General features: G+C 55.2%; 1 protein-coding gene across 1 annotated transcript; it reads right to left on the bottom strand.

Moving 5' to 3' along the window:
- Positions 1–9,614: 9,614 nt before the first annotated feature.
- Positions 9,615–13,556, bottom strand: IRX5 (iroquois homeobox 5). Its single transcript, XM_054170014.1, has 3 exons — positions 12,760–13,556; positions 11,107–11,512; positions 9,615–10,835 (listed from the first exon to the last, which is right to left on the bottom strand). The coding sequence occupies exons 1-3, from the start codon at positions 13,006–13,008 to the stop codon at positions 10,072–10,074; spliced, it is 1,419 nt and encodes a 472-aa protein (XP_054025989.1). The 5' UTR covers positions 13,009–13,556; the 3' UTR covers positions 9,615–10,071.
- Positions 13,557–14,888: the final 1,332 nt, after the last annotated feature.

The following is a 14,888-nucleotide window of genomic DNA, read 5'->3' as shown; positions in this document are numbered from 1 at the left end:
CAGAAAGACTTTATGTGGTGTCATAATTTAGCAAATTACTTCCTCAAAGGAAGGTCAAATATTTTACCATTCGATCAATAGGAAGCGACTTACAAATCATGTGTATTGATCATTATAATCATTCAGAGGAATGTAGGGCAGACACTAAAATCACATGCACTTAGTCTTAATTGCCCACATTAAAGCAATTATGCCCCAAAACTGTCATTGTCTAATGCTATGCACACTACCCAGCATGGTAACTTTCAGCCATACATATTTAATCATAAATCAGCCTCTCAGGTCTGTTGCACTAAAGACCTACAATATTGCTGTAATTATGCAAATATAACTATGTCTTTTTTCATCAACATGTACGATCATGTTGCTTTTGGGAGCAAAGTGGAGGAAAATAAGCCCCTCTATTAATGCAGCTGGTATTTAATACATATATTTTACAGCTGTGCTATGTGTTCATGACACAAGTACTTAAAGTGACCTGAAATTGCTAATGAACAGAGAGCCTTTGTAAAAGCAGTCACAGGTCAAGGACTTGCAGATAAAACGTGTTGAGGAGTACATTGATGGTAGGCATGTGTCAGGAGAGTGCTATTTGTTTGAGGATGTTTATGAACATTATTTTCCAAAGGATCATTTCAGCTAAATTGTCTCAGACAAATACCAGTTTAGTAGCATTAAAAAAAAAAATGTTTTCTGATCTTGTAAGTGTAAGGTGGGTGCCTTTTCCCTTTTGTCAAGTAAGCCAATGTGCAGTGTCAGGAAAGTTTTGTTTTGATTTGTTTCCACAGTCTCCACTGTGGGAACTGAAAAGCTGGTCAGGAGTTTATTCCTTCTGTCATTAGAGAATTAATTTCTAAATAGATCTGGAAAATGAACCATTCTTAGCAAGTTATACACCTTGTGTTTTGCAAACAAGTATGTTGAAAATTACAACTCTTACCTAGCATGGGACAGCCAAATATACCCTTCACAGAGAACATGAGCATCCTTCAAAGTTAATGAGAGTTTTTCTCCTGTCTTGTAGAGATGAGGTCTAGACCAAAGAACAGGAACAGTGGCCCCTCAGTCTGATGGGGTCAGTAGTAGGTTCTGGCCAGCCTCAAACAGCTCCCATGCAGCTAATGGAGGTCTTCAGAAAAACACATCTTCTAATGCAGCCCAGAGCAGAACAGGTCATGGAAAGGGAAGAATGCACAAGACTGAACTGTAACAAAAAGAGGCAGCAAAAGGAAGGAGTTTCACGCTGCTTCACCTAGAGCCTGCTTTTAATTCCCAGCTCCCCTCTAGAGGAGCACTGAGCGGCCCATCCTCTGGCTTTGCACACAGAGGCACAAAGGGAAGGCTCAGAGAAGACAGGACTGTGATTGCCAGGCACCTCCATGCTATCATTTGCTGTTCCTTAGAGCTTTATTGGAGCCTGAAATATCACAGCATTTCTGTGAGTGTTGATTGCTACATTGGTAGTTCTGCAGAACGTTCTTGTTGCACCTTCTCAGTCTTCAGCACAGTGGGCTGCTGACACACAGGCCTGAGGGTGCTTCTGTAAAGCCCCAGAAGGTAATGAGAGAAGCTGCCTTTTTGGCAGTGGACTCCAGCTAAGGCATGTGCCCCATCGCTGGGAGATGTGCAAAATGCAGATCCTTCAACAAGCTTCTAAGCTGCAGGAGCACAGAACAGTGCATGGAAACTCAGAGCTAAACTGATTCAGTCCTGGGAGGATCTCTGACTCCAAATCCAGGCAAATTTATTTTAACAAGTTTTTGAGAATGTCAGCAATGTTTTTGCTGTTCAAAGCAGCAGTGTGTACAGCATAATAAACTTTGTCAGGTGGGCAATGAATCACAAGTGATTTGGTATAGGGGGAAAGTGTGTCTTTTGTTTGAGACACCCTTAGCCCCCAAATAGTGATTCAAGCATTAAAAACTGATCAGAGGAGAAAGCCCCAAGCTATTTCAGGGGAGGAAAAAGAACATAAATTTTATGGGCTCGAAATGGTTGCGTCAGATCTGATCAGCACACCAATTAGGTTGCAGGCTAGCCCTCCATACAGCCGGTTTGAGGACACGTTGCCTGTCACTCCCTGCATGGCTGGGTGGTGAGAGGCTGCAGAGTACCTGATCACTAGGGAATCCCAGCACTTCCCTCACTCATTCCTTCTTTCAAGCAGCAATGAAGTTGTTTGGCTGGATCCTTTATGAAAGTTAAAATTGGTTTGTCATTTTCTTTTTGCTTCTCACACCTTATCTAGTTTCTACATTCTTCCCACTTCAGTAGTCAAAGTGATTGAAAGCCGAAAACTGAGCAGATCTGTCCCTGCAGCAACTTTGCTCGCGTTTCTCATTTACCGTTTTATCAAACAGGCTCTTTGTCTCTGCAGTCCCCTGATGTTGCCTCTGTTACACGGAGATATTCTTCAGGTCATGGGGGTTAAAAGGGGGCTAAAAAGGAGATCATATTGGACTTGCTTTACACAGACATGTAGCATTAGACCCAATGCCCAATAGAGGAAAGATATACTACTCCTATTTGATGAGCAGCAGGCCAATAAATTCATTAATCATCATTTTATGCCTCATCAAACACTTCCCAAGTTCCTCCATGGGAGTTATACAAATTAGCCACTGAAAAGGCAGTAATTTTAGTTTAGCTAGGTAAGTGCTTTTTGATTGCCTTCCTGAACAATGCTTCCCTTGACAAGCTAATAAATCAGCCCTTTCTGAATCAGAAGTGCAGCAAGTGCGAACAATAACTCCACATAGTTTCTCCACCGATTTCAGCTGGAAGGCCTAAGAGGATGATCTGGGATCAAAGTCTCTTACTTTATTGCAGAGCAAAAGCTTTCTTTATGAAGAAGAGCTACAGAGAAATGAGGGAAGGGGGGATTTTTTAATCAATTAATGAGAGAAAAAGTCTTGAAACAAAAAGGAGGCCTAAGTCTCTGGTGATGGGTCTGCTGGGAGGCCGGTGGGGCGACAGGGCAGGAGTGGGCCCTGCTGCAGGTGAGGCTGGAGGCATAAATGGAAGGACTGCTGCGGAGAGCCGTGGATTACCAGGGCGAGTCAGAATAGAGGCTATGTTTAATGTGCGACCAATTGATTCCTTGAGTGTTTCAGGTATTTGTAGTGTAGGTTTAGATTTGTTGGGTGGCTTTACAGTGGGAAGCCTTGAGGCTGTGCTGTCTTTATCTCTTTTTCAAATTGCTGCCTTTGACGGTATCACTTTTTTTAAACTTGGCCGTAAATCATTTCACTAATCAGCTGTCACCAGCCAACATGCATACATTGGCATTCAGCCGGAGAATTTGTTTTGGAAGGCCTTTAGCAACAAAAACTATGTTTGTATCAATAATCGTCTGTTAATGTCTCATGCATACGGGTGTAGAACACGGGGAGGAACAAGGGGAGACAGCGGTAACGGAGAAAAGTTTGGTGGAGACAAGGGGGGCAGAGTATTAATGCCTCGTACGGGGCAGCACCCTCCACCCTGCCGGGGCACAGGTGAGGCTGTACCTGGCCGTTTCCTGCGGCTCCACCGAGCCGGGAGCTCGCCCGGGGCCGGGACGCAGAGCCCAGTGCCACCCGCCGTTCCGTGGTCCGAGGCTTCCCCCTCCCCGAGTCTAGACCCGAGGTATTTTAAGTACAGTGTCTCTCCTTCCCTTCATTAACTTTCCCTCCACACATCACTGCATGCCTCTGAAAATAACTTGGCAAACTGGGAGCCGTTTATCTCTTTTATCTTGGGACCTGATCCAATTAAATAAGTGCACATTTACATTTGCATCCATCAGGCATGAGCGTGGAGAGGTCTGTGGTTTGCTTAGAGCAAATAAAAGCCAGTTTCGCTGGAAAAGAGGTGTCTGGACCAAGAACACTCGCCCCGGCCTCAGGGCCGATGCGGGCCCGGCACACGGCACCTCTGTCCGCCGGCTACGGACAGGACGCGGCCCCTAGCCGGGCTGGACGCGCAGCACCGCCACGGCAGGGGTGGTTATTGCACAAGTGCCTGCAGCAGCCCGAGCCGGGCTCCCGGCACGCTGCGAGTTCGCACATGCTCTAATTATAACAGATGAGTAACGCCGTGCGGAGGACATTTATTTTCTGGTAGTTGGAGGTGAAGAGATTTCTGGCTGAGGATGCTGGCAGCGCCTGGCGACGGAGCCCCGGCCCGGTGGGGCAGGAGCCCAGGGAGTTGCTGGGACCTCCGCTCCGGCCTCCCGCCGCATTTGGCCCCACCGGAGCCAATCGGCGGAGATTTTCCTGCCAGTAAACGTGCAAAGGGAGGCCAGAGGAGCTGGGACAGACCCCTGCCTACCGCTGGTGTCCCCGCAAATCAGCCGTGAAAATAACAGGAGGGGCTCCCGTTGCATAAGGGGTATTAAAAAGAGGAGCCTGGGGCTGACGGCCGGGTGGGAGGTGGCCTGTCCGGGCCACCTCGTACGGCGGTCTCCGCGGTTTGCGACATCCGCTGCTCCAGAACCCATGAGGGAAGCAGCCCCGGAGCCCGGCGCGGCCCTCCCGGGGGACCCCACACCTCCGCGGACGCACAGAAAAATGCTTCTGCTTTTGGCGGAGAAGCAGAAGCGGCCATGGTGGGGGTACCCATATCCCGTCAGGTCCGTGTTAGGCGCTCCCGTGGTGGTAGCGCCGAAGGTGCTGGCTTCAGTGGGGGGAGCTGAGGGGGCGTTCGGCCCAGGGGCTCCTGCCGCAGCCTGGGAGCTGAAAGCGGCGAGCTGGGGCTGCCGGTGGGGCAGGAGGCCCCTGCGGCGCGCTGTCGGGCAAGAGAAGCTCAGGGCCCGCGGTAGAGGCCGCGCCGTCGGGCAGGGCCGGCACGTCGCCGGTCCCGGGCAAGCCATTGCCCCGGCACAGAAAGGTCTCCAGGCGGGGCCGCAGCTTCCGCGCCCGCGGAGCCGCGGTGGAGGAATGCAGGGACAATGCGCCATCTGTCACCGCAGGGCCGCGCCGCGGCCGGGAGCGCCGCCGAGGGCGCCGATTTATGCTGAATGCGCCTTAGAAGATCTCGATGTAGACTTTGTCTTTCTCTGTCAGAGCCAAGTAAAAAGAAACAGCTGGCCTGAATTTTTAGCACCCATAATTAATTAAGAGCTTCATTCCTGGGATTTGATGATTCAATAAAGCAAGACCCTTATTCCCCTATGTGATTCCAGTGAATATCTACTCCACTCCAATCCTTTTGGGTCCCCAGATAGGGCAGATTAACACTTTTTTTCTGTGGGAGAGAAGGAAAAAAATGCCTCAAGATTGCATCTGAGGCGCACACAAAAGGTAAATTCAAAACTGCCACTTGTTCTCTGCAAAGGCTCCTTATTCTCCGCTATTGATGTATTTGTGCCAGGTTTTAAAGAAACCAGAGGGGGGGATGAGGAATTAACATATTGCTCATTTGGAAAAACAGCCGGTTTTGGTTTTGGTAACACTTGTTCCCTTGCCAGCCACAGATGTCCTTACTAATAATCTAGGCAGGTCACAGAAAGAGGGGAACGGGGGGGGGAGGACTCCCCTGGCACTCCCGTACCGCGCCGAGGCTGCCCCGAGCCCCGGGCACGGCACTGCTGGGGCGGGCGGTGGTCGCGGACTCGAGCGCACCGCCGGCTGCGGACCCCCCCGCGGCTGAGGGCTGGAGCTGTGCACGGGCCAGGCCGGGCCAGGGTGACGAGTTTTCAGAAATGTTTTTAGATTTTTTAAAAATTTATCTCCGGTTTGGGTTGAAGTTACGGTACTATCCCCTGCTGCAAACCCCTGTGATGCTTTCAGTCGCCTCCTTTCAGCTTGCTGCCGGTGTGATTTCCCGTGTTCTCCTGGCGGAGGGGCTTTCAAGTAGTTTCCAGGCACGACAAGATGCTGTTTAGATCCTCTTACCGGGTGTGGGGGTAGAAGCCAAATAAGCCAATTAGAGACGTCCGCGCCGTCCCGGCCGCCGCGGAGGCTCCGCGCAGCGCGGGATCCCCGTAGGTTAATCGGGACAATTGAAAAAGCAATAGTCGCGGGGAGAACAGCGGGGGGGATGTAAACATGGTCCGGGGTGGTAAGGGTCTAAATTAGGATTTGTTTTGTTTTTAAGCGTGAAAGAGGAAGCAGCAGGGCTGCGGGCTGCACCAGGCTCCCCACCTCTCCCGCCCTCGGTCTCCGCGATTTAGAAGCGGAGCTGGAGGTACAGGGATGTCCCATCACCCCGCCAGAGCTCGGGGCTGTGCCGGCTGCCAACCGCACCCCTAGCTCTGACCGTTCCTTCAGGACGGAAGGGAATTTACCGTGGATGGCACGACAGGGTGTGAACCCGACCTCCAGGCCCCGCCCGGAGTCCTGTCCTGCAGGGTGCGCCGAGGAGGTGATGGGCCCACTGGGACCGGCATGGTCGGCCCCGGGGCTCATGGGGGGATTTCCCCGGGACAGCCTCTTTCTTCCCCGGGGAGAGGGCGCTTGGCTTGGCCAGGCGTGAAGGGAAGCCGCCGCCCCCGCTGCCTGCCGGTAAGCCCGTGAGGCTGCAGCGCTTCACCACGGCACCCTCAGGACTCTTGCCGACGCGGCCTGGAGACCGAGGCATTCCTGAGGCCCCCCACATGGGGATAGCCGGGACAACGCGCTCCTCGGCCGCGGTGCGGGTTTCGGGGGGTTGTTGGACAGTCATCTGCGGAAGGGGTTGGCCCGTGCACCGCATCCTGCTGTCACCTGCGCCTCTCAACTCACACCGTCGGGGCGGGCGGCGGGTGGGTCGCAGCCCCCCCACCTCATCGAAGGCCGCACCAAGTGGCGGGGGCTGCCGCTCTGCGTCCGGCACGCAAAGGAGCGAACTGCTTTCCGCAGCCCCGCAGAGGCTGGGCCCTTCCCACCTGCGCCTGTGGGCAAGCACCTGCTCCCAGGCGCGCTGGTGGGAGCGCAGCCCTCAAGGCCCTACCGCCAGCTCTACTCTTCCCCCTCTCCTGCCCCCACACAGCTCCACGGCGCAGCGAAGCCCTCCTGCCCCAAGAGCTCCGCGGAAACGGCAGCCCCGCTGCGCTGCCCAGCGCTCCAGAGCTCCCAGCGTGAAGCGTCGCTCCCGGCCCCTCCGGAGGCTGCTCCCGAGTAACTTATGGCAGTTTTAATTTGCAGCAGACGTTATTTTTATTTTAAGCTATCCTAAAACCAAACCAACAACAAAAAAATTGAACAACAAATTAACATGCCAGAGGCAAAACCGGCGGTTGCTGCCCCCTCCTCCATGATGGGTTTTAAAAAAAGAAACTGGGGAAAACGTGCTTATTTTAAAGAAAGGCTGTATGGCACTTTTCCCGTGGCAGGGGAAATGGGTAAAGAACAAAATTTTGGTATGAAAGTGATGGGGCTACAATAATAGTTACGGTTTAAAATAGGCGATAGGCTGCAACCTAAAGGAAACGGTTAATTCCCTTAGGAATTTATACATCAAACGAAAAGCATATTGAGACCACTGATAGACCTATTCAAAATAGCCCCGATTATAGGGAGTATAGCTTTTGAACGAGGGAAGCTCCTAATCTGCTTTGCAAAATAGCTTTCTCAGTGATTGGAAGATCAGCTGGAGAAAGGTGGAGAGACAATTTAAAAATAGTATCTATAGTTAGATTAATAATTAAAATCTATTTGTTTTGATATGGTCGTTCTAGTGCGGGACCCGTTGTCTTCAGAGCGTGCTTCGGAGGGGTTCTTTCAGCCCCCTTTAGTGAAAGGCGCTTGGGAGTTGAGCCAGAGGCGATGCTCCCTGGGAGTTGAAGGTGCCGGGAAAAGCCCGAGCTGGAGTCGATCCGCGGCCATTTGCCTTTAGCCCGCACATGGGGACTGCTCTTGCCCGTCCCAGCTCTGCCCCTGCCCCTCACCGCCCAACTTTCTCCCGTTTGAAACGAGGCAGGTGAGTCTAACAAAATCTCACTGCTGTGCAAAAAAATGCACCTTCCAGCAAGTTTCCCCGACTGGAAATGAAAGATCCAACCGAGGAATTCGAGCGTTTTTTTTAAAAATCCATTTATAATTTATAAAGTGACAAAATAACATAGTATTATCCCAGGAATATGTGATCTTTTACACATTCATCTTGAAGTAATTTTGATTTTAAACTAGATTATCTACAAATACCGGCTAAACCAAGTGAACTCCATCTTTAAAACATAAAATACAAACTACTATTTAAGTCCCGCAAAATGTAAACGTGCATGAATACCTGTTACTGCTAATACATGGCTCTGACAAAGTTGGGGAAATTACAGAATAATTATCTGGCTCGTAAAGCAAAAAGCTCGGACAGAGCGGAAGGGGTGTCTCGGCACCAGCTCCAGCGGTCCCAGCGACATTCCTGTCTCATTAGCAGCAGTGATAGGTTTGCATACAACTGACACCCGCAAAACTCGATTTGAACAGGGAAAAAACCGTCCTCGGAGCTGAGTGATGGGACAGGTCCTCACCATTATTTGTTCAGAGGGGACCCGGGCTGCTCGGGTCACCGCACCGGTGGGACTGTCATAGGGTCGAGGTTCCGGGACGGATGCCGCCTGGGAGCACGGCACCGGCGTAGGGACCAGCTCTTCCTCAGGCTCGGGCAGCGGAGCGGCAGAAACGGACCGAGATAGCTTTAGGCGTGCTCTGCCCCCGAAGATAGGGAACGTCCGGTGGCCGGGAGCACCCCGGTGTCCCGTTTCCAGCCCCGACAGCCACCGCAGACTGACAGTCGCCGTGGACTGGCGGGCGCTGCGCGGGACGCGGCAACTCCGCGGGGCTCTCGCACCGGCGAGCAGGCGGCTGGAGCCAAACCCGGGCCGAGTGTGACACCTACCTGCCGGCGTCGGGAAACACCGCGCCCGCGGCCGGCCCATGGGCCGAGGGCAACCGTGCAGAACGCCGCGTGTGGGGAGTGGGGCAAAGGGCCGGGACAGAGGCGTCCCCTGCCGCACCGAGAGCCTTCTTGCCCGTTAGTTCTTGTTCCCGGACACCGCTGCAGCACCTTTGCGGCAGCGACGCGGGCTAAACCTGGCAGAAAATCGAACTCATTAGCGAAGTTCACCAGCTGATTGCTTTGCGTAAGACGCGACACTGATTGGAAGTAATTAGGTTAAAAGATGGGACTGCGCTTCGATTTGGTGTTTCTAACAAGTGCTTTTGTGCGTGGCCTGATTTAAGCCTTTCCTTCCGGAAGCACCGTCCTTCCCGCGCCCGGCCATGGCCCGGTGCCGCTGCCGCGTATCTCTCGCCTCGCCCCGGCCCCGCAGGCGGCTCTCGCCGCCAGAACTCGACCTTCTCGAAACCGCCAGTCACTTTGAAAAAAGGCTTCAGGTGTTACTGCAGGGTCCTAAACCGAGCCCCGACATTCGTTTAATAGGTGTGGGTTTTCCACAGCTACGCACAGATCTGCTTGTTGCAAAAAAAAATGAGTGTTTAAGGTCTGTTAAAAATTTCTTTTAATTAAATATTTGCATTTTACAAAGGCGGCTGCAGGTTTTTGTATCTAATAAGTATAACCTATTTATTTCCCCCCCCCCCCTTTTTTTTTTGCATTATAGTTTAGCTCACACCCAAGGAAAAAAAAAACCAAAACCAATAAAACAATAGCCATAAAAAATTAAATTAAACTTGTATATATATATTTTAAAACTATTAAACAATTCGGAAAAAGACACAGAAATGTATATATTTATATTACGAAAACAACATTAATGCCTGTACAGGTGTCTTGATTTCATAATTTACTTCAAAGATACTGTATTATCAATTTAAATACAAAAAAAAAAGCTACATTAAATATACAGAATAAGATTTCATACAAATCTTTCTTCTTTGTGTGTGTGAGGAAGAGCGTGTCACTCACTTGCTGTTCACTTGGTTAAGACATTGCTGGGCAGTTTCCATCCAGCCATTTCCAATATACTATAAACTTTTGAAGGGGCTGCTGGGAGGGAGGGGAGCTGGTCTTTTTCTCTTTTTGTTTTTCTTTTGGTAGTGGAAAAATAACTGCCAAAGCAATTTATTATTTCTCTCAATAAATTAAAAAAAAAAATATAAAAGAACAAAACTCACAGTCCCAGGAGGGGATAGGGAGGAGAAGCCGATATTAAATGTTGGACATACCTTTCTTCAGTTCGTAAGGTGAGTCTTTGCAAAGGTCTACTTGGGACTGGCTCCTGATCATTTTAGTGTCTTTAGCCAGGGTCTCGGCTCTGCTGAGGACAGTCTGGTTTAATCCATTGAAGTGGGCGCCGGGCGCGGTGGCACCGGGGCCACCGGCGGGGTGCCCGTGCAGGGCCCCGAAGGAACCGTAGTTCGTGTAGCCGGGGTAGAACGGCGCCGTGTAGTAGAGCGGCCGCGGCAGGACCGCCCCGTTGGGGAAGGGGCACTGCGCCGGTGGCGAGCGCGGCCGCGGCGGCGAACGCGACGGGCCGCCGCCACCTATCACGGCGGGACCCGGGGGCGCCGCCTCGCCCCCAGCCTCCTTTGCCTTGTCCGCCGAGGTGGCGATCTCGGCCAGCGACCAGAGCTTGGGCTTGGCGAGGGCCGCCTGCTGCGGCGAGTGGATGACGGAGGCGCCGGTGGCGGCGGGCAGCAGCGGGTGCAGGTCGGTGGCGTGCGGCGGCCCGGCGGCAGAAGGGGGGCGGTATGGTGGGGGTTCTTCGCCGCCCGCCGGCGGCAGCCCGCGACCCGCCGGACACGGCCCCAGCGGGGAAGAGCCGGGCGCCTTGGGGGGGGCGGGCGGCCCGTCGAGCCGCTCTTCTGCCGGCTCTTTGCAATCCGAGTCGCTGAGGCTGCCCTCGGCCTCCTGGGGGCCGGGGGACTCCTGGAGACGCTCGCAGCCCGGTACTGCCTTAGGATCCGCCGCTCCTGTGGGGGGATAAGGAGAGGGGTGGGGGGCAGCTCGAGGACATCCCCAAACCCGCCCACCCACCGCGCCATCCCTGGTTCTCGTTCGGACCCGCCGTCGCCGGACCCACCGCCGCCATGCCCTCAGCGCTGCCCTCCGGCTCCTCCCGCCTCGACTGCCCGCCTGGGGGGCCAGGCTGTCCCGCCGTCTCCCCTCCGCTCCGCACTGGGCCAGGCCCGGTGCAGACCCGAAGACGCGGGCGCGGTCGTCCGACCGAACCCGCTGCTCTACCTGTGTCCGGCGTCCCAGGGTCTCCCTTCTCTTCCAATTTCTGGGGCTCGTCTTCGTCGTTTTTCTCCAGGTCGATGTTTTCCTCTTCTTCCTCGTCCTCGCTGCGGTTCCGCGGGGTCCAAGTCATTTTGTTCTCCTTTTTGAGCCGCCGCCGCGCGTTGGCAAACCAGGTGGAGACCTGGGTGAGGGTCATTTTGGTGATGATGGCCAGCATGATCTTCTCGCCCTTGGTGGGGTAGGGGTTTTTTCGGTGCTCGTTGAGCCAGGCCTTGAGGGTGGCCGTAGCGTCCCGCGTCGCGTTCTTGCGGTACGCAGGGTCCCCATAGGGGTACGAGCCAAGCGGCGCCGCGTACGGGTGGTACCCCAGGGAACCGGCCATGCCCGGCGTGTGGTCGTAGGGCGAGCCCTGGGGAGAGAGGGGAGAGCGGCCCGGAGGGGCGAGGTCAGGCGGCCGCGGGGCGGCAATGACACGGCAAGGGCAGCGCTGGGGCCTGCCTGCGGCCCCTGCCAGCAGCCCCTGCCAGCGGCCCGCCGCCTCTCCCCGGACGCCGGGCCCTGCCCGGTTTCCCCCCCGGCTCCTTCCCGGGAGAACGGGTGCAAGGGCCTGAGGGCTCGCCAAGGCCGCGAGGCTTCGGTCCCAGAAGGCCACCGGCTGTTTGCAGCAATGCTACGCCTCTTCCCCACATGCAGGCGCAGAAAAGCAAGTGGGCAACACGGCGCGGGGATGGACAACAGCGAGGGGACCCTTCCGCCCCGCGCTGCGATCGCAGTGGGCAACCTGCCGGGCCCAGGCTGCCGGGCTGAGCCGGTTCTCTATCAGGGTAGGGGCGGGAGGAGACAAAAAATAAATGGGAGAGAATAGGAGGAAAAGAAAATACAAGAGAAACAAGAAAAAAGAGAAGAAAGAAAAGGACAGGGGGAAAAAAATAACCAAACCGAAGAAAAACCTGTGAAACTCTTCCTAGACCCTAAACTGAGAGAAAAAGATGGGCAAAACTCTCCGGATTTTGAGAGACATTGAGGGGCCACTGGAGGCGGCCGCAGCGCTGTGGCGGGATGCCCCGACCCCAGGCCGGACCCGCGGACGCGCACGGCCGCGCAGTGCCCTGGCCTTTCCCTTCCCGCGCTGCACCCGCGGAGCAGCTCGCGGCCATGGGATTAGAGCTCGGCAATATTTAAGCAGTCTAATTATCGCCGCGCAGGGAAAAGTTGCCCGGGTTTATCGCCCGGATTTCTCTGGTCGCTCTGAGGTTCATTCCCTTTTCAATTATAACTAGATAATTATTGTGGAATTACGATTGCTGCCATATATATGTGTGTGTGTGTGTGCGCATTTTTTTTTTTTATTATTATTTTTTTTTCTTTTTTTTTGGTTGAGGGAATGATTTCGGTCCCCTATCCCCGTCTCGCCCGGGCCCTTCCGCGGCTCCCCCCGCGCCCGGCCCTGCCCGCTGCTGCCGCCAGCAACAGTGTGCGGCAGCGCGGGGCGGCGATGCGGGAAAGTTGGGCGGCGAGGTGGAAAGCCGGGTTTCCTTTTGTCCCCGGTATTTCAGAAAGAAAATTCGAACAAAAAGGAGGCCCGGGAGGGGTGGCAGGCTCCCGCGGGATGCTGCCGTGCCCGACGCGGTGCCGACTGCGCGGAGCTGCTCTTACCACGTAGGAAGTGAAGGCGGCGGCGGCGGCGGCGGCCGGGTCGGTGCCGTACTGGAGGTGGGAGTTGTAACCCGGGGAAGGGGCAGTAAACGCGGTAGATCCGGCATAAGGGGAAAAAGCGGAGCCCGAAGAAGATCGCCCAAGTTCATCGGTCCTGGGTCCGGAGATAACGCTGGTGCTGTACGCCGGGCAGGAGTAGAGAGCCAAGGACGCTGACGGCTGGTACAAGTAACCCTGAGGATACGACATGGCCAGGCGCACACATATACCCGGGAGCCCAAGGCGCCGGGAGGGAGCCGCCGCGCTGCCGGGCTGGGGCCGCTGCGGCCGGGGCTTCGCGGGCGCCTCTCCGCCCTCGCCAGCTGGGCAGCGGCGGCACCTTGCTCTGCGCCGGGGCTGCTGCTCCGCGCTCGCCTGCAGCCTGGCACCGCTTCCTCCTTTTTCTCACCCCTCCCGCTTCCCCCTCTCTCTTTTTTTTTTCTTTCCCTTCCCTTGTTCGTTCTCTTTCTCTCCCCCTTGAACTGGGGGGGCTATTTTCCCCCCCTTCCTCCTCGCTCTCGCTTTCCGAAGGGTCCTGCCAAGATGCTAAGTTGGAAATTGCAGCTCCTGACGCCTTCTGCGCGGCCCGGCGAGGCTCCTCCTTCGTGGGGTGTTGTCAGTGGAAGGACTGGCAGGACCCCGCTGGGCTGCAGCGGCCGGGCCCAACCAGCGGGAGGGCTCCCTGCTTCCCTCGGCCCTCCCCAGCGCTCAGAGGCTCAAGTGCGCCGGCTCCTGGATTGCAGTCACCTCCGAGCCATTTAAGATCAGCTCCAACTTTCTGCATGTGCTAAATACCGTGCGGAGCCGCGCAGCGCCGGAATGCAAGCCAATCAGTATATATAAAAAAATAGATTTAATAAGATTTATTAGCCACCCGGCTCCCCCCGTGCGCGGCCACCCCTCCTCTTGCTCTCTGCCCCCTGCCCCTCCCTCCTCTAAATCACTAGAGGTGGAATATACGGGTGGGGTGTGGTGGTGTTAGTTTTCTAAACAAAAAAGCCGATTTTCGGCGGGGAAGTACCGCGCCGCAGCCCAGACCGGGCGGACAGCGCAGGGATGCGCGGCCGCTAGCGCTTTCGGGGCGGGGGTTGCGGCGGTGCCGGCCCGCTGTCGGACCTGTTGCGGCAGCTGTGCAAGCGGAGCTGCGGCGAGGGGGTCGCCGAAGCGCGGCACCGCGTCTTGGCGAGAAGTGGAACTTGGTTTCGCAGAGGGCTCGGGGCGCCGTGAGCACGGCGGGTAGGGTTGAGTCTTTCCCAGCGCCGGTCCTGGGAGAAGGGGAATCCGGAGGAGGGGGATGGCAGCGGGGGCGGAGATGGGTCTGCAGCAATCGTTCGGTGCAAGGGTTTGCCCGCGGATTTGAAGAGTGCACCAGGTATCCTTTCCCCCTCCCCGGCTCGTAAAAGGGTCGAAGCGAAAGCAGATTAAAACCATATGAACCGGGATAAATCCCCGCCGATCATGAGATGTAATCTCCTTTGATTCCACCAGATATATTTCCCAACAGGAACATATCCCGATTTATTCACTTCTCGCCTTCCCCCCATTCCCCCCCCCCCGCTCCCAGCGGCTGAGTAAAGGCGCTGCTCTCGCGGGCGCGGACGCTGTTCCCCGCCGCGGCTCCGCGCCCCCGGACATCCCGAATCCACCGTGCTTTTACCGGGGGTGGGACGGTTTAATTAGATTTATCTTATTTACTGGTTTAATCTTATAATTTTTGGATCTCTAAGTCCTAATTCTTCTCGCCGCTGTCCCCAGCGGGCCGGACGCGAGGAGGGGCATGTGCGTTTTAAAACGGGCAGTCGGAGGCAGGAGCTCCCCCGGTCGCCGAAGAGGCGACACCGACGCCGCCCCGCTCACTCCCTTCTTCCCTCCCTCCGGGGCTCAGTCCCGGCGGCAGCGTTCACAGCCCTCCAGCCGAAAGGCGAGACAGAAGCTGAGTCTTCGCGACCAGCCCAGATGCGGGCCTGCGGGCTACATCGCCTCGGTGAGATGGAATGGGGCAGGCAGAAAGCACTTTCTCCGGTGTCTTGGGGCGGGGTCACAGTCGGACCGAGACCCCAGGGCGGCGGGGCTGGCGCGGCGTACACTAC

This window comes from Dryobates pubescens, chromosome 19 (genome assembly GCF_014839835.1).
Source record: "Dryobates pubescens isolate bDryPub1 chromosome 19, bDryPub1.pri, whole genome shotgun sequence".
In the NCBI taxonomy this organism is placed as follows: Eukaryota; Metazoa; Chordata; class Aves; order Piciformes; family Picidae; genus Dryobates; species Dryobates pubescens.
Note: the sequence above shows the minus strand (reverse complement) of the source record. Positions and strands in the feature narration are given on the sequence as shown.

What these genes read in the sequence shown, in the direction of transcription:
- IRX5 (XM_054170014.1), bottom strand. Translation starts at nt 13,008, where the DNA reads ATGTCGTATCCTCAGGGTTACTTGTACCAGCCGTCAGCGTCCTTGGCT. An exon ending in CCGCCTTCACTTCCTACGTG is followed by an intron (nt 11,513 to 12,759) that starts GTAAGAGCAGCT and finishes CTCTCTCCCCAG; the next exon opens with GGCTCGCCCTACGACCACAC. An exon ending in CCCTGGGACGCCGGACACAG is followed by an intron (nt 10,836 to 11,106) that starts GTAGAGCAGCGG and finishes ATCCCCCCACAG; the next exon opens with GAGCGGCGGATCCTAAGGCA.